The sequence below is a fragment of the Nanorana parkeri genome, unplaced genomic scaffold (genome assembly GCF_000935625.1).
Source record: "Nanorana parkeri isolate BGI_ZX_2015 unplaced genomic scaffold, ASM93562v1 scaffold765, whole genome shotgun sequence".
NCBI lineage: Eukaryota > Metazoa > Chordata > Amphibia > Anura > Dicroglossidae > Nanorana > Nanorana parkeri.
Window position 1 is genome coordinate 173,514 of NW_017307033.1, and position 18,963 is coordinate 192,476.

General features: G+C 41.8%; 2 protein-coding genes across 3 annotated transcripts in view; one reads left to right on the plus strand and one right to left on the minus strand.

Annotated features, from left to right (window-relative positions):
• The window catches only part of LSS (lanosterol synthase (2,3-oxidosqualene-lanosterol cyclase)), a 21,532-nt gene extending 10,276 nt beyond the window's left edge, over positions 1-11,256 (minus strand). Inside the window, exons 1-12 of one of the 2 annotated variants that reach the window (XM_018564613.1) lie at positions 11,186-11,256; positions 8,871-9,033; positions 7,331-7,469; positions 7,162-7,243; positions 5,378-5,499; positions 3,999-4,095; positions 3,004-3,139; positions 2,823-2,931; positions 2,252-2,370; positions 1,997-2,094; positions 1,406-1,433; positions 543-599 (exon numbers count right to left, since the gene is read on the minus strand). In XM_018564613.1, coding sequence (XP_018420115.1) covers positions 543-599; positions 1,406-1,433; positions 1,997-2,094; positions 2,252-2,370; positions 2,823-2,931; positions 3,004-3,139; positions 3,999-4,095; positions 5,378-5,499; positions 7,162-7,243; positions 7,331-7,469; positions 8,871-9,033; positions 11,186-11,199 — 1,164 coding nt within the window. In that variant the 5' untranslated portion in view covers positions 11,200-11,256. Of the gene's footprint in view, positions 1-542; positions 600-1,405; positions 1,434-1,996; positions 2,095-2,251; positions 2,371-2,822; positions 2,932-3,003; positions 3,140-3,998; positions 4,096-5,377; positions 5,500-7,134; positions 7,244-7,330; positions 7,470-8,870; positions 9,034-11,185 lie in introns of both variants that reach the window. The other variant, XM_018564612.1, reaches the window with a different exon arrangement.
• A 3,074-nt stretch (positions 11,257-14,330) lies between these two features.
• Positions 14,331-18,342, plus strand: YBEY (ybeY metallopeptidase (putative)). The gene is made up of 5 exons (XM_018564621.1): positions 14,331-14,366; positions 16,015-16,228; positions 16,316-16,447; positions 17,337-17,405; positions 18,207-18,342. The coding sequence occupies exons 2-5, from the start codon at positions 16,016-16,018 to the stop codon at positions 18,297-18,299; spliced, it is 507 nt and encodes a 168-aa protein (XP_018420123.1). The 5' UTR covers positions 14,331-14,366; position 16,015; the 3' UTR covers positions 18,300-18,342.
• Positions 18,343-18,963: the final 621 nt, after the last annotated feature.

Here is an 18,963-nt window from a genome sequence, read left to right on the forward strand (position 1 = left end):
AAACTCGGAGGGAAAAAAGCCAAGAGTCCAAATAGCATCCCACTCATGCATTTTATCCTCTTGGTGGGCAGTGAGTAGAACATACTGTATATATATTTATAACGCTAACAAACTTTTATGTTAATGCCCCACTTCAACTAATTTTTTGATTTTTGCTTCAGAGTGAGAAAAGTTTGAAATTCAGGTTTGTCATTAATGTGACCCTGTTACGGGCATTTGATCCTGACTTTCTGTCCCTCTGTAAATACCTCATGTGTCTCTCCGAAGAAAACACATACAGTAATAAAATCATCTTTTTATTAGCTTGGAGAAGGGTTAATGCTTATTTAGGTATTATCGGTGTCCCCATTGCAAAGATCTCTAATTACTTCCTGTACTGGTGAACCCCTGTATGCTATGGTGTGGCAACAAGACAGGAAGTAGTATCTAATTTTTCGAGTGGGGACACAAAGCAATAAAACCCTGACAGATGTTCTGTCACTTACCAACTCTCTTTAAAACAAAATAACTTAATAAGGCAAGAATCACTACAGCTTTTATACCTCCAGGAAAGCCTGTACAGCAAATGCTGTGTCCCACAGCTGAGAACCATTTGTTCCCTGGGAAAACAAAAACAAAAAGCATAAAAAGTTAAAGAGACTCTGTTGAAGACCAAAACCATGAGATTTTATTTCATGCTTCTTCACTACACTTACATGCTGAATTGCTAATCATACATGTACATAGTACTTCTACACCTTCAATTTTAAACAAATTGCCCCCAAGCAAAGGGAAATGATCCAAGGCAGACTAGTGTAGTATCTGGCTTGTTTTGTTGTGTACTTGTGTTTTTGTAAATGACGGCACCCCATTCACAATGAGGCAAGCCAACACTTACAGCTGTATTCTCGCCTCTGAAACAGCAGGTGGCTGGTTTAAGGCTCAGTCTGTGTTTTATAAGTAAAACACATAAAAACATTGATAGGAGAGTAGGGGAGGAACAAGGCTAAAATAATAGATGGGGAACTGCAAAATGGAGAGGAGGCGGGGCATCAGTGCTGGCTGTTATTCCTCTCTAGGAATGCCCATAATTTGAGCTTCAGCCTGGGAAGGAGCTACAGCCAGAACTGACAGAAAATAAATGTGGTTTTATTTATAAACCACTTGACAGATTTAAAAAGGAACAAGTGTGATGTGCACTAGGTCCCCTAGAAGATTTAAAAAACTAACTTAATGAGACTGTCTTCTATTAGGTACTCTATTATGCTCACTGCACTGCCAGAAAAGCCCAAGACTGAAGGAAATAGTCTGTATGAACAGCAGAATCTGATTGCTGGCTACAGATAAACATTTTGGACATGTGACCTTCAAAGTGTTCTACACAAATATTTAAAAAAATTACATAAGCATACAAAACAGTACTTACCTGCATCTTCATCCCATCCAGACCCAACCTGTAATAAGGAAATACTTTAAGAAAAGCAGCAACAAATAGATAAAACATTACTCAGAGCTAATCAAGGCCAGCATAAGGTTACCACAGACTACAGATTGTGATCAAGAGGCATTTGTAATGCTCACGGTATACTGAGACGCCGCAACCGGAACGGATCCCGACAATTATGTCTGGATCCGCCCAGCTGCGTGAGTGACAGCTGGCTCTGCCTATCTAGAGGCAGAGCCAGCTGTACCCGGCCCTCCCCCATCCGTTCCGCCAGTCAGCGCTGGAGGATCGGACAGGGGAGGGGGGAATCCAGTCCCTCGCCTGTCACAGCTCTCTGCCGGAACAGGATCGAGAAGTGAGCGAGCGCCTGTATGTGTTCGCTCACTTCCCGATCTACTGAGCCGACCTATGACAGTTTCATTGTCACAGGTCGACTCAGATTATGAGGCTGAGTGAAAATCACTCACCTCATAATTCTCCTTTAAATAATTATTAGCATGAAATGGCTCCATTTCATTTTGCATGTTGCCAACTACAAGCATTTTACTCCATTAGCTGAAGCTATATTCTCACCAAAGATAATCTGGTATGCGGTCTACATGCTCCTTGAATGCAGGTGACTCCAATCCATCCACATGCCAGCGAACCAGCATATTAATCACCTTTGAGATCTGTGAAACATAAAGGCCAGTCTCATAACTACATTATCATCATCAGTATTAATTTCATTCATTAAATCTAGTCATTTATGTACAGTATCATAAGTATTGACTTCTTCTACTAAATCTGCTCATACATGTGCAATTAGTGCATAAACTAAATTCTTACCGGACCAATGCTGATACATTTGGTGAAGCGGTCATCTGCTGTAACGTGGTCATACAGTTCATGTACTGCACGGCGACGGAGGGCAGGAATGTGGTACGATTCATATATATTCAGCAAGACTGCAAAAAATTAAAAACATACAAATGAATATAGATTGACAGACAACTTTCAGGTACAACACTGAAGGAGAAAAAGTGCAGTAACCCATAACAGTCAATTAGGAATTCTCTTTCCCTGACATGACCAAAATAACCTAAAAATCTCTTTAGTTTGTATAGGTTATTATAATTTAAACACTATCATACTGCCTGAGATTTTGAGTAAAAAGTGTTCTAATCTTGAGCACAAAATCATTAAAGTGTATTTCACATCATACTTGTTTAGTTTTGGACAGAATGGGGATGTATTATTATAACCCTTAATGGGTTTATACTGCTAGAAAGGTTTCCCCTCACTTGCTGTCAGACATTGCCTGACATGCTGGATAACAAATCAAATAACTTAAAAGGTAATACAAACTGTAGCATATGTTGGCACCATAAGACACAATATTTATAGGTAGGCCTCTTACCATAAGCGAAATTCAGCAGTGTACTGTGGGGGGTGTACAGGTCACAAGGGGCAACATTATTTCTCTGTGATGGCCAATTAATACTGTTGTAATCCTGCACATAGAGTTCCTAAAGGAAAACAACATTTGTAAATAACTTGTTGGTAGAAAGAAAAATTAAAATTCTTGGTCTTCTACTCACTTGTCTCAAGTTGCGAATCAGGTCATCCTCACGGGCACTTAGCCTTGTGGCATAACAATAACTCATGGGTAGGTAAACCTGCCTGCAGTGACACCACAGGGTGCTGGGGTGAGCAGGGAACCACTGCGGAAAAAGCCTGAAAAACACATTTTATTGATGTAAGGAAAAGGAGCTAAACAAGAAAATGTGATTCAATTAAAGTAAAAAATATACAGTGCCGAGCAGCCGTTCTTAGAATTGATATTTTAACTGTGATCAGTCAGGTTTTACAACCAGTAGTGCTGCTAAGGTAAATAAAAACATTTAGGGATTAAAGGAGAACTATGAGGTGAGTGCTTTTCACTCACCTCATAGTTCTAGCCGACCTGTGACAATGAGACTGTCACAGGTCGGCTCAGTAGATCGGGAGGTGAGCGAACACATACCGGGTTTGCTCACCTCTCGATCCTGTCACGGCTCTCTGCCGTGACAGGGGAGGGGCTGGATTCCCCTCTCCGATCTGCCAGCGCTGACTGGCGGAACGGACGGGGGAGGGGGCGGGTACAGCTGGCTCTGCCTCTAGATAGGCAGAGCCAGCTGTCACTCACGCAGCTGGGCGGATCTCGACATCGATGTCGGGATCCGCTCCGACTGCGGCGTCTCAGCATACCGCGAGCTATAGCGGGAGGACGCTTGTTTGTGTCCTCCCTTTACCCTAAGGAGAACTATGGGGAAAAGCCCTGACCCCATAGTTCTCCTTTAATATGGTATTAAGGAGTAGATTAAAGGTTATTAGGGCTTAAATAAATAAAAAATAAAAAAAAAGGGATACTGGACTTGTAAAATGTGGAGTGATCCCAAAATGTCTTTTTTTAGAAGACAATGCAGAATGATCTGCTGGTTTTAGCAGACGCATGCTCTTACCTTGTGGTAGTATATATTTTATAATGATAATACAAAGGCAAATGATGAACGATATAAACACCATAACATGCAATAGAACAGAAATAACTCACCACATCTCTGGAAACAACGTGTTCATCCCCTCCCAGCTGTACACATTAAGTACAGCCAGCCAGAATTTTCCCCAGGATGGAATCCCAATGGCACCACCTGTGACAGGAGGAAGAAGATATCAGATGGGAAGGGTACAACAATATTTGGGGCTTTTAGTGATATTTTTCATTTAATATCTTCACACTCTAAAAATTCTAAATTGTGTTGCATATAAACAAATTAAATCCATCATCACACTGTCAGACCTGCGTTGACATTTTAAAGTCTCTTGGAACAGTATCCCCTATTCTATTTAAATATGCTCTGCAGTATTAAAGCATATTAAAGTTGTAGCAAAAAACTTCTTGCTTAGGGTTTATTATCAGTTAAATAGTAACCTTGTTTTTTTACCTCCAATAATTTAGAATGATATTTTTGTTCCTTGAAATCCACATGCCGTGTACAGCTCTCTTCCTCCCAGCAGCTTCCTGTTCATGTGCCTGCAGGTGCATGTCCTCTAGGGCTGACAGCGGCCGCTTCTGCTAAGGCTTAGTCTATGGCCCAATGCTGAAAGAGCAAGCGCACTATGCATAGTCAATCAATTTGTGCCCGGCGATGGGCTTTAACTACTGGCCACTATATTAAAGCGGCCGATCTACTGGCGCATTGGTCCAGGAGGACGTACCTGTATGCCCTCCCTTGAATGCGTGTGTGCATGCGGCCGCTGCTGCTCCCACTGTCATTAGGCAGCGGAGAACAGCAGCTTCAGACACAGAGCAGATTGGACCAGCTCTGTGTCCTGTGATCTCGGTGATTGGTTATCATAGCAATCACATGTCAATATTTACATTGCCAAGCCATCCCCTTTCCATAATATGAGAGACAGGGGAGAGTAAAGTGAGTAAGGAATGGATGAGTTATCTATTTATTACTTACAAGTGAAAAAAAGCTGCAGTAGCAGCATAAAAAATAAATAAAGTTTCAAATATTTTTAACCTTTTTAACACCGCTCTTCTCCTGATTATATTAGATCCATTCTATCTATGCTCTGACCTGTATATTAACCTCACTTATCTTGCACATTTATACATTAACCCCTTCATCTCCATCTTCCCACTGTATGTGACCTGTACATTAACCCCTTCACCTTCGCCTCCCACTGTCTATGACCTGTACATTTATTGTATTTTGTGCACCATTACCAAGCTCCACTAAGAATGAGGCTGCAAGAAACCTCTGTATTGCTGCATGGAGCTGGAAGCTGAATGAGACCTCTCTTTGGAAGATCAAAAGAACTTGAAAAATGTTGTAAGCTGTAAAATATTTTTTAGGGGATTGTGTATGTAGCTTAAGCCAAGCCTGAGAGTGGAAGAAGAAATTTTTTCTATATATAAGTTACCTTTACTGTGAAGATTGTTCCTGGCCCGGGTCAGATCTGGGTCATCCTGTGATACTCCCAGCAGGCGTAGGGAGGTATAACTAAGAGCCGTGCCAAAGACAGTGCTCTTATCTTCAACATGTCTGAATTAAAAATATTTTATTACTAGAGATCCTCAGCCAGAATGAAAAGTTTTTTAGAACTCCAGTGACACACAATATATAATTGTTCTAATCAAAAACATTTAAATACCTTTAGCCATCTTTAAAGTGTGTAAACCCAGTAATAGCACTTCCTTTTTCAGACTGATAATTCTAAGCCATTGCCAAATTAGCAGCAGCTTTGTCATCCTGCCATAGGAGCTTCTTCAGTTGTCTGATGGGCTACCTATGCGATATTCCTGATAGGTAACCCAACGTCCAACTGAAGAAGTGCACACAGCAGGCTGGCAATGCTGCTTCTTATTGCAAGGTAGTGGTGTGGTGTTGGCAACCTTTCAATAAATTCAGAACTCCTAATCTGCATACTACCAGATTGGAACCTATAAAACACTACAACTACTAGAGCAACAATGTAACCAGGCAACAATTTTCAAAAGGAGAGGGCAGCATATAAAAACACACACACACACACACACACACACACAAACACACATTCCAGATGTTTTTTATATTGATAATTAGGCATGCACCAATACCAGTTTTTCGGTATCGAGTACTGATATGTTTTTTTCGGGACTCGTTGATACCGAATGTCCCATTAGGGAAGCCATGCGGCGTGTAATGATTCGCCACCTGGCTTCTCGATTAGCTGGGAAATCGTCTCCATGTTCCCTCGTCAACCGGTGACAAGGAAGCATGGAGCCGGCTTTCTGGCAAATCAGGAAGCCGGGCGCCGTGTAATGACTCGTTGCCCGGCTTCCTGATTAGCTGGGAAGCCAGCTCCATGCTCCTTCGTCACCAGGTGACAAGGGAGCATGAAGCCGGCTTTCTGGCCAATCAGAAAGCCGGGGGGTTGGTAATGATTTGCCATCCAGTTTCCTGATTGTCCAGCTTCCCGACCAATCAGGAAACTAGGCGGCGAGTCAGTACACGCTGGCAAGCCAGCTCCTTGCTCCCTCGTCATCAAGTGACTCGCTGCCCGGCTTCTTGATACCGGAAGCTCAGGTATCAACCTAGGCATCGGAGCATTCGGGCTAGTATGAGTACTCGCCCAATACTCTGCATCAGCACCGGCACCAGTATCGGTGCATCCCTGTTGATGATATATTTACATACATAATAATTTTATGAATGATATAATATTGTAAAGAGAATCTGCCAGGACAGAAGTTACCACAGCTTTTAAAGGTATGAGATTTGTGGTCATTGTCCTCATCCTGTCTTCATTACTTAGTGATTTACTAACCTAGAACATATACATGTATGTAATTCACAAATTCACAAGTTCCATATTTGTGCTAAGTCAGTTGCTCACTATACAGTAAATCAAGGATGAGGATAAAAGCATCAGCATATACATCTTTAGGAATAAGAGAGAAAAAACAGTTGCCTTTGTTTCTATTCTGACTGGTTCCCTTTAAACTAACCATTATTTTTAATAAAAGCACACTACACATAACTGATAGCATAATTTCCCAACAACCTGTGGCACTGTAAACATATACCTTATATGTTTACCTCCTGCCATGTCTACAGTCCAGAGAAAACACATTCTGAAAGGTATGCTGTGAACGGGAAATCCTTAATCCCGTAATAATGTGTAAGGTGTAAACTTACAGGCCCCATCCACCATCTGGAAGCTGCACAGAGCGCAGATAGCGCACCATCTCCTTCTTTGTAGCCTCGGGAAGTGAAGTTTGGGTCACATGACATGCAATCAGGAGACCTGAGAAAGCAACATATATTTACTTTACATTCAAAACATCAAAGGCAGATTGAGCTCAAGTTAAAAAAAAATGCTGACAACCGTTACCTGGCATTAAGAAAAGTGGTCCTCCATAGTCACCAGCCCAATGTCCATCTTCAGCTTGTAAAGCAGAATAAAATGTCATTCCATTTTCAGCTCCGTCCTGGGCTGTAAGAGCCTTTGGAAATTCATTTAGAAGCTCACTCTGTGTAAAAAAATAAGTTCAATGTTACTTACCTTTTACACACAGCGGCCAAAAAAGCACACAGAAAGAGTGTTTGACACTTAAAGAAAACCTTTCCTGTGGGAAACATAGAGGCAGCCATTGCCGAATTCTCATTCTGCAAATGCTAACTGCCTGGCTGTCATGTTGACCCGTTTGATTCAACAGTAAAAGCATACAGATAAGGACATCGGACTTGACTGTTAGTTTACTGATCTGTGTACTTATTTCAGGTGTGTAACTAAGATAGTACTGAAGCCAGACGGTTGGTGTAATTGCCACATATATAACATTCTCAGTAGGGGATTGAACGCAATGTCAGGAAAATACCACATTATGACCCCTAGCTGAAAAGAGAACTATGGGCCAACATTTTTTTGGCCATAGTTCTCTTTAAGATCACAGGAGGATATGTATCCTGTCCTCCTATGACACAGAACTCAGCATATAGCGATCAATATTTTAGGGATCCACCGCGCCACCTGATTGACAACTGGCTCTGCCTCTTTAGAGACAGCGCCAGCTGTGCCCGCCCCCTCCCCTTTCCATCCCATCAGTCAGCGAGCGAGGAGGGGGGAATCCCTGCGGGAAATGGTGACTGACAGTCACTGCTCGCTGCAGGGAGAAGAACAGGAAATGAGCGATCAGCCGTATATGATCGCTCAGTTCCCCATCAATATGGCCGATGTGTGACAGCTTCTGTGTCACGTCGGCTCTAATTATTGTATTATCTTTATTTATTGTATTATATATAGTGTATTTCACTCTCCCCATAATTCTCCTTGAAGCTGAGGAGCATAAGAAAGAAGTATTTATTTCCGATGATCCCTCTAGTGGCCATAATGTGGCATTTTCCTGAAATTGCATTCAGTCTGGAAATGAAATATGCTAATAACATTCATTTTTTGCCTCCATTTGTACAGACGCATGTACCGTCGATTTCACAGGGCAAATTACTCTGCGAATTGTAAATAAATACACCCAATAATGTACAGAACCTCTAATCATGTGCTTGTTTGTGTTAAAGAGTTATTATATGGAACTTGAACACCATTCAATGTTCTCAATCTGAAAATGCTAGTTCCCTGGCGGTCTCTGGCTTCAGTTCTTCCCAGTCAAAGACCCATAACAGGCATGCAGGGTCGGAAACCAGTGATTCAGAAATCATTGAAGCCAGAGTTCCAGCATGGCAGCCAGGCACCTAGTATTTTCAAAAAAAGGAACGAAATGGCAGCCTATATATTTTTTCATAACTAGCATGTTTTAAATAGTGGCACTATGGTACCTGCATTTTCTGAAGTCCAGGAGAGCAACTACATCTGATTAACATGATGTATGCTTTATTGTGTTCAGTTATATGGTTGAGCGTGACTTCTTATTTACCGTAGTCAGTCCTAGAGAATGTGCCTCCAGCACACTCTGTGGTCTGTCTTCTTCTTCCTCCACATAGCGCCAGGTTTGCCTGCCCTCTTTGCAAGTGAGGCGCCAGCGTGTGAGATCTGTTGCTGGGTCAGTCTTATAAGGGCCCCCCCTTCTCCGCAGGCACCTGATGGAAAGATAAAAAGCAGAAGAAACTAATTATGTAATAGGCATTACTGTTCAAAAAGTACCTGAAAAGGAAATGTCTGTGTTACTAAAAAACATCAGGCAGAATTTCTGTTTTTGTTAACATAGAACTGCGACCTTACATTAAAAAGTATGTGCTGCAACACTTTATTATAAGCGCATCTGTACGTACAGCCTCCTGTAATTCTTCTGAAAACTCTCACAAATACCTATTGATCCTGCCAGTAAGATTCACCTAATGCAGCTTCCTGTGATGGTGTGACAACAATGCAGCATTGCTCTGGAATGAAGGGCAGAGTTGCCAATCTCATATAGGCTGTGTCTGCTTGCACTAGAGTGGAATAAGAAGATGTTGCAGGGGGCGTGGCTATCAGTATTACCACTGGAGCCTGTCAATAACACCCAGTCCTGCCCACGGCTTTCTAGATTGACAACACTGCCTGAAACCTTCCCACTGTGAGTTGCAGTGTCAGAGAGGGGATAAGTGTTAAAATAAACAAGAGCAATATGGAGGCTATCATCGCTGACCTACTTCTGAAAACATGCATTGGGTTAAGTAAGCCTATTCATTTGAATAAGCTGCCTAATGCACAAGAACGCAGCAAAAAAGGTGTGTATTGGGAGACCAGTCACAATCAATGCCACTGCATTGAATCAGCGCGAGTAACCAGAATTGCCACACATTGCTGCAATGCAAAAGTGTGACTAGGCCCCTAAGGCTGAAAAAAACTTGTCCTTGCTGTGAGGCTACACCTGCACTGCAAGGGTTAAGTGCTCATTTTGGTCTAGGGGCTGGAATAAAGCAGAATTATTTACCCGATCCTGGCTTCATCGGGGCTGCTAGACCAGTCCTCATAGCCTCTTTTCCCCTGGGCTCAGCCTAAGGACCACTGACATGGTCATCATGTCTTATGCAGGTCCATTGACCTGGATAAGACGTGAGGACACCAAGGGACATTTCATGGCTGGAGTGAAGGGGGAGAGGGGTGAGCACTGACAGCAGGTAAGTAAAACAACTTTATTTGAGCCCCCCCTCCCCGACAAAGCGAGCACTTAACCCTTGCAGAGGGTCTACCCCTGCACCTGTTTTTTATTTGCCCGGAGTTCTTCTTAAAAATAATGAAGCCATAAAATAAGCATGACAGACAAAAAATCGAATCTTCAGAAGCAAAGCTCAACAATAGCACCCTCAGTGTTTGTCTTCTGACAGGTTTCTTTTGAGTGTTCAGGTAGTGAAGGGTTTATTGTTGGGGGTACTTCAATGTAGGATATAAAACACCATCCAGCTACTATTCACACTGGCTCTCAGCTTCGGAATCCTCGGGCTGATAATCCACTAGTGTCTGACGTTGAATGCAGATGTATCAGAGTAAACCTTGTGTGATGGCTATCATTTCTCCTGATAAGCGGGTGACAAAGGTGTCTGTTGTGTAGTAGGCTACAGGTGATTCCAGCATTTTGCTGTCTCATGATTCTATACAAGTTTTAAATAAATTTCTATCATATAAATAATATAAGTAATTCATACGTTTATTTTATTTTGGGAGAAATGTTAAAACACTGCAGCACCATTAAACAGGATCAATAATATATCTTGTAAGACAGATTTACTATAAGATCACAGCTTGAGTAATTATTATTATTTTTGTTGCTATGGCAACATGTATGTTGATGCTGTAGAACATAAGATTTTGTTTTAGAAAAACAGACTTTTAGGTACCCCGCGAATACAATACGATACAATATTTTAAAAGAAAAATGAGAACAAATATTCCTCTACGGTTAGGTTTTTGGAATGTGTTACCCGGACATTTGTAGTAACCCCATTATAGCTGCTGTATTATTATTATTATAATAAATAATAATAATAACAACAACACATAAGAGTCAATGAGCAAACCATTTAAGTTTTATTTGATTCCAGTAAATCTATATGTACACATTTATTTTTCTTAGCCTTTCATGTTGCATGCCATTTTTTGAATACGTTGATATTAGTATTTTAATGAAAGAAAGAAGCTGCGTAACTGTAAGAACTCTGCATGTTATCATTAGAAGTGCAGTTGCTGTGCACCAATACGTTCATTCAAGACATAAACATTATCACATAGACACAATGCTACAATACTTACGTCCCCTCACTCATAGCTGTGCTGTTTTGCTCTGGTCACTCGTGCAGCACTTAAATCAAGTGGGATTGCCTGAGCGCATAGACTGCTAGGAGCTGTAGTTTGTAGAGCACAGGTATTAAGGCTACATGTTGCAGTAAAGACAACATCTCCCAGAATGCAGCATGCCGTCTGATCCTGCATCATGGTATGCTGATATGAGCAGAGCAAGTGGAAGCCAATCAGAGCAACACTGTGCCAGTGACAGAGGGGCGGGGCTGAGAGCTGTGTGCCAATGAGGAGAGCTGTATGTGTGTATTGTGTATGACCACTGAGTGCTCCTTATCACATTGATCGATCAGGGTTTCTCAGCCTGTAGAGCTCTAGCTGTTATTTGCATGCTCGAGAACATCAGCTGGGGATCTGCAACTTAAGTTACTCAAAGCAACCAATCAGCTTCTCTCTTCAGTTTGTTCAATGAAGCTTTGAAAATGAAAAATAGAAACTGATTAGTTGCTCTGGGCAACTGTGACAGATTTAGTTTGCTCCGGTGTTGATGAATTAGTGCAGCACCGTATAATATAAGGAGGACACTACAGTTAGTCTCTGTTCACACCTAGGCGTTTTGACGCTCAAAGCTAAGCGCAACAAAAAAAATAAATCCCATTCATTTCAACGGCCCCTTGTTCACACCTGAGAGTTTTGTCGCAAGCTGTAAAACTTTGAATATGTACCTCCTCATATATCACCTGCCCCTCGCTTTTAGATTGTAAGCTCTCACTAGAGTTGGGCTTGAACATTGCTAGTTCGTGCGTTCGGCGAACACACGAACTATAACGGCGCTCGGTGGTCCGTTCGACCGCTGAGCGCCCCACAAGGCAATGCGCCAAGACTTTGCCCAATCAGAGCTTAGTACTCTGTAAAGGTGCCCATACACACATGCTGATTATCGTACGATAATCGAGGGAAATCCCACGATAGTACGATAATTGGCAGGTGTATGTAAAGCGTGCGACCCTACCGGTGTTCGCAAGCACACACTGCCCGTGCGGCATTGGAGTCATCGGAAGCCCGCCCCTCAGCGGGGCGGGCTTTCAATGATCGCAAGTATGATCTGCCTGTCCAAGATGGGCAGATCGTACAAGCTTTTAATTAGCTTACAACCATCGCAAGACAAAAGTCTTGCGAAGGTTGTAAGGTGTATGGCCAGCTTAAAGGTGCCCATACACCTTACAACCATCGCACGACTTTCGTTGTGTGATGGTTGTAAGGTAATTAAAATCTCATACGATCTGCCCATCTTGGACAGGCAGATTGTATTTGCGATCATCACAAGCCGCGCCCCCCTGAGGGGAGGGTTTCCGATGACTGCAATGCTGAGCGGGAAGTGTGCGCTTGTGCACACCGGCCCGTTCGGAATTTGTCTTCCGAGCACGCCACTAACCTGCCAAAATTCGTACGATGTTCGGCGGGTTTTCGAGCGTGCTCGGAAGACAAAAGACGTGCAACCTTACAGTAGAAACGGTCGCACGCCTTCCATACACCTGCCAATTATCGTACGATCGCGGGATCACCCGCTATTATGATAATCAGCAGGTGTATGGGCACCTTAACCCCTTCATGACTGAGGCCCTTTTTTCATTTTTTGCACCCATGTTATAAGTTTGGACAAAGTCATGATGACTTTGCCCAATCATGGTGCACCTGTCAGATGATGTGAAACTGTACAGTTGGGAGGAGCTAGCTTTCATTGCTAGCTCCGCCCAATTGTTTATCTTTTGCTGGCATGTCAAAATGCCATTATTTGTGTGTTATTTTTTATTGTTTTATTTTGTCGAGTCGTTGGGGCGGTGGGTCGTCGTGTAGTCTTTTTTTTAGGGGGGGGGGATCAAAAAGAAAGTACTTGTCAAAATCCTTTGTGGGTTTTTTTTCAATTCACGAGGGGCCGCATCTGGGTGCCCCTTTATTAAATGCTGATGTGAATAAGCCCCCTGCCCACACCCCCACAACCAACGCCCCAGAGATTGTGGGGAAGAGGCCCTTGTCCCCATCGGCACGGCGACAAGGTGCTTTTCCAGGGGCGATCCTGGGAAAGCACCCTCCCAGTGCCAAGGGCATGTGGCCTGGTATGACAGGCCTATGCTCGGATCAAGGGTCTGCTATGGAATTTTAGGGGGACCCCACGTTTCCCCCCCCCCACATTTTTTGGGGTGGGGTTCCTCCTTCAAATTCCTACCAGACCTGAAGGGCCTGGTATGACTTTAAGTGGGAACCCCACACACTTTTGTTGTGTTTTTTTACACAACGTCCCTCCTAAATATTCCTACCAGACCTTAAGGGTCTGGTATGACTTTTGGGGGGAACCCCATGCTTTCTTTTTTTAATGGGGTCCCTCCTAATATTACAACCAGACCTAAAGAGTCTGGTAGTGTTTGGGAGGGGGGAACTTCACACTTAAAAAAAAAAATCTAATTTTTTATTCTTTAGAAATGTCAGTTTTGCTGCAGCAGGTTCTATACATTGTACAGATCCGCCACTTTACAGGCAGGGTAAGTGGACCCTCCCAGGCACGATATTTAAAGGACTTTTTCATTTTTATTGTCACCCTTTAAGTGATGTTAAAACCACTGCTCCTTTAAAACGGTATTTTTAAAAAGTTATTTTTTCATTGATTCCTGTCCCCCGGGGCAGTACCCGGATCCTCATACACAGTTTATGGCCAATAAGTTGCATATAAGTCCTCTTAAAGGGCACAATTGTTTTTGAAAGTTCTACCCCCATTGACTTGCCTTAAGTTCAAATTCAAACTTTTTGGATGTTCTAAAGTTCGAATCGAACCGAACTCGGACCTGTTCGGCTCATCACTAGACCTCACGGGCAGGGCCCTCCTTACCATCTTGTCTTGAATTGTATTGTGATTGTAATGTCTTCCTTATATTGTAATGCCTGTATTCTGCTTGCTAAAATGCACCTCTTTCCCTATACTTTTCCTAGTACTCAGCTTTTTTGACTATACAAGCTCCCCCGTGTTTCATCAAAATCACTTCCTGTCCATCTAAATAACTTGTTCCCCCAGCCACTAAGCTACAACAAAGGTTCCACTTGCAGAACGTTCCTGCCTCCTAATGGCAGATGATGGAGGACCTCCTGCAGCCCACAGTCCTGGAAGAGGAGCCCTGAGGGAGTGAAGCGACTTGATTGTACAGTTAAGTGTAAACCATTAAAATGATAAGCTGCATACAGAAGAGCAATATTTAGTTCAGATATGCATCCAGTGAAATATGTGCTAAAGCAGATTTGTAAAGTGAGATATGTGAAACGATCAGTTCTATATCCTGTTAAAGTGAAACCCCAGAAATTGTTACAGACATGCCGAGTCTCCTGAATAAGGACTCGTTCACGCCATCTGCTGGAAAAAAACGTCCAGCGCAGCTTGAAAACAAGACAACAGGATCAGTGCCAATATATCAGGATCAGTGCCCTGCCTAATGACATAGCTGTACCCTAGCAAATGTCCGCTGGTTACATAGAACAAGGCATCCCCGGCATGCACTTAGATGTGCATGCGTTTTCTCAACTTCCAGTGGTGCTTAAATCTTTTGATATAGGGGGCTTCACCAATTTAGTCACTGCCTCACCCACATCCCCCAAAGCACTTTCCGCCTCGCAGTACCTTAAAAATATGACATCATAGGCACTTCATTCATTTGTGGTCATTAATTCTCCTTACGGGATCCATTGTCATGCAGGCTGGGCTCACAGTACTCCGGAACTGAACATTGCACAATCCGGCAGTACGTGAGCCCCTTCTGCATGATGTCATGCCCGCTATGAAGGGAACATGTAGACAAAAGGCTGGGCTCACAGGAAATTGGCAAAATGACAAAGTGTTGCTCTGCATTGCTTCACACCACAATGCATGGCAACATATTACCATGATTCTAAATATCCTCTAGTATCAGTATGTACTTTGTAGCTATTAGCCAACAAGTAGATTTTAATGTTGTTGTTTTGGTGATCACAACTTTTGAATTTTCATACATCCATTGTTTTGTCATGAGACAAAATGTTACATGTTAACATGCAACATACATACGTTTAGCAGACCAGGCTGGTGTGAAATTTATTTCAAATATGGCCGATAGTTGGAATGCCTGTGCTGGCTGGCAAAAATGAGGGAGAAGGGGTAAAAAGGAGGTAAGGGGTGATAAAAGCTGTCTATCCTAACTGCAGTTGAAACAATGTCATATTTCATTGCACTGATAAGTTTAGGGGAGGACGTTTTAGTTTATGCTCAAAAAACTGTAAATATATGTATCTCTAAAGTCAGTGAAAGGAACCCTATTCCATGGGGGTTCTGATGGAGGATTGTTTGATTCTTACTACCAGTGCAGCCATTGGTTGAAAAACATGCATTCTGTGTTTATGTAATACACACACTTGTTTATACATGATTATCCTTAGGCCATCGGGCCCATTATTAAACTAAAGGAAAACTTTAGGCGAGCCAAGCAACATGAGATTGTAGGAGTGATGGGGCATGATGTGCCCCAGATGTAATGTGCAAGCTACAATGCCCTCCGTGTTCCTGTGCCTGAAAGCGTTTTGAAAACTGCAGCCTGTGTCACAATTACATCTGGTTTTAACAACTTTTCTATGGGTCTGATTAGACACCTACTGGAGAGGAAGTAATTGGTCACAAGGCAAACATGCAATTTAGGTCATCGCTTTCAAGATGCCAAGAAGACGTTGTTGTCCATAGCAGTCAAGATTCCTGACCTTTTACTCTGCGTTGCATAGCCATGTAGTGTGACTTTTTATTTTTACAATAAAGTTTTTATTGTTTTTTACAGAATGATGTCTCTGCTCATACGGAACCTGCAGCGCGTGGTCCATGTTCGCAGAGCTCCTTTGCGGAAGAATCTAGAGATTGCTAGAAGCTGCCTTAGAGTGGGGCATTTTGATATGGGAGTGATATGTATAAATGATGCCAGGATTAGACAACTGAATAAAAGATATAGAAAAAAGGACACAGCAACAGATGTCCTGTCATTCCCATTTCACGAGGTACAAAGATAAACACTTCTAGAAGGACAGCAATTTTATCCTAATATAATTTTTTTACATATGTATTTTGTGTTTGTACACTTGTAGAATGTCCATCCTGGATTTCTACCTGAGCCATCATTTCAAGATGAATATAATCTGGGTGACATCTACCTTGGTGTTGAGTTTATGTATCGACAATGTCAAGAAACGCAAGAGGATTTTAAGAGCATCTTAACGGTGAGTTACCTATATGTCCTGAGTTTTCATAAGTCAGCATTATTTGATATGTAAAAGATGTAGATTCAAACACATTCGTTCTTACTCAAAGTGGACTGTATACAGTCACTTCCACATACTCCATCATTCTAAAGGTATTACTACAGCATTACTACTGGTTAGAGCAAAGGCCACACATAGACCTACCAGGTTGGTCAAATATGCATGTATGTTCTGACTGTCCTCCAGTCTCCAGGAACAGACTCTGGGTCCATAAATAGAAACAAAATTGATCAATTTGACTGGAGTTCAGCTTTAAAGTATACCTGCCCCCATACTATGTAACTCAAAGTATTTACATATTCTTAACAAGCTGTAAAAGAGCCTAAAAACAAGCCATCAAAGAGCAGCCTTCCTAGCTGCTTGTACTATGAAGTTACTCATTCTCAAAGATCACAACAAAAACGTTAAGCCTGTTCACATATACACATTGCACAAGATCGAATGTGACACTGTTTGCTATGCTGGCATGACATTTCTTAAAGGCACCCCAACCCACCTAACCATTACATGTGCGTTGCTTCACACTACAATGTTCTTTATTGCGTTTAGCCAACCTGTAAATTTTAATATTTGTGTTTTGGTGACCACACTTCCTTTTCATTCTGCAGTAATTTTCATACCTCCATTGTTTTGTCATTAGAAGTTGTTACCCTGCATATATACTGCATTAGTGTACAGTGCTACATAAGAGCTGCTGTAAAAGAGGCGTCTCCTGATTAATGTGAGAAGATGTTAGGAAGGTTATTTTGTATTCGAGATATAAATGCTATAACTTGCTTATTAAATATAATTTTGAATCCTTAAAAATAATGTAAGACTTACACTTCTTGGGTGTTCTCTCTGTCAGGTAATGGCGGTACATGGTCTTTGCCATCTGCTTGGCTACACTCATGACAGGCTAGAAGACTGGAGGCAGGTTGGTGCATTTACAGAAAAATGATGGCAAAGCGTGACAATTATATATTGTGGAATTTACAGCACAAAAATAAACACATTTTTATACCATAATATGCACTTTGTTGTAGCTCAAGTTGAACCATATTTCCTGTTTATTTCTGCACCTCCTAAACCATTCGAAATATCCCCAGTTTGCTGGTTTGTGCAATAACGCTAAAGTCTCTGTTGGCTTCTCCATGTAATTTCCAAGAGAACATTTTGTGTACTGCATTTTGTAAGTGTATTTATTGTATGTTAAACATGAATCATTTAAAAAGTTTGATGTCTGGGAAGGTATTTTACCCCTATGGGGGTACCAACATCCCTTTTAAGTTACAAGACATATAAAACATACATCTTTTATTATGATTCAATAAATAATATATAAATGATACAAATGTTAAAAAAAATGCAGATTCCTGTAATAACAGTGAGTATTACCTCACCCACAGCATAAAATCATACATGGCTATTACATATGTTTTTGAAAATTTCTAAATCGGAGGGTGTAAAGTTGTTCTGGGTTCTTATTTTGCTTGTTCATGAGAACCCAGAACAGCTTTCTTCTAATTAAGAAATATTCAAAAGTATATGTAATATCCATGTATGATTTTTGGTTGTGACTCTGGGGTTGTTGATACTGACTGTAATAGAGGAATCTGCATAAGTTTTTTTTTTATTATTATTAATTTGTAAGTATTTTAATGAATTGAAATAAAAAATGTATGATTTAAAAAGATACATTATGTAAACCTTCATTTATATATTTTTTTTTCTGCAGATGTTTGATAGAGAAAATGAGGTTCTATGGGAGATAAATAAAACCACTGGATCTGCTTTAAAGCCACTGACGACAAACTACTTTGACCACTAGTGACAGAGTCATCTGTGACCCAGAATTTTCCTATGTAGAGTTTCTTTTTTGTATTTCAAAACATTTTTTATTAAAAGAAGAAAAGATTTTTCCAATTTTCAAATGGTCCATTGGTACAGAAGGAGAAAGGGGGAGAGGGCAGGGGATGTAAGGAGGCGAGGTCGCCCAGCATTTAGCAGAGTACAGTTAGGTACAAGTGTCTTCTCACATGAATCCACTTGACCAGCACTAATAAAGGCAACAACTGTTGGCCCAAAAGTCATCTATATCACCTTTGGTGATGGCCCAAGCTAGAGAGGGGAAAGGGTAGGAACGCAAAAGTGCCTTAGGAAGAAACCATAGCAGAACAGGTTGCGCCAAGCTGACGGAAAGTCAGTAAAAGGCAAAAAAAGGGGATGAAAAGAAAGGGGGAAGGGAGAAAAAGAGGTGGAGGGGAGAAGGAGGAGACAAAGGTGGAAGGTGGTTCCCATGGAGCCCCCCAGGGTGTGCACATAGGTAAACCAGCTGATAAAGTGAGGAGGGTCATATCAGGTAGACAGCTGGAGGGATTCTGTTGACATCTGTCGAAATGGGATGCCAAGAAGTGGGTAGAAGGAAGCGTTTAAGAGGCTCCAGCTTCCGGAGAGGAGGCCACAGTCGCAGAGCAATATGTAATGTTTCTTAA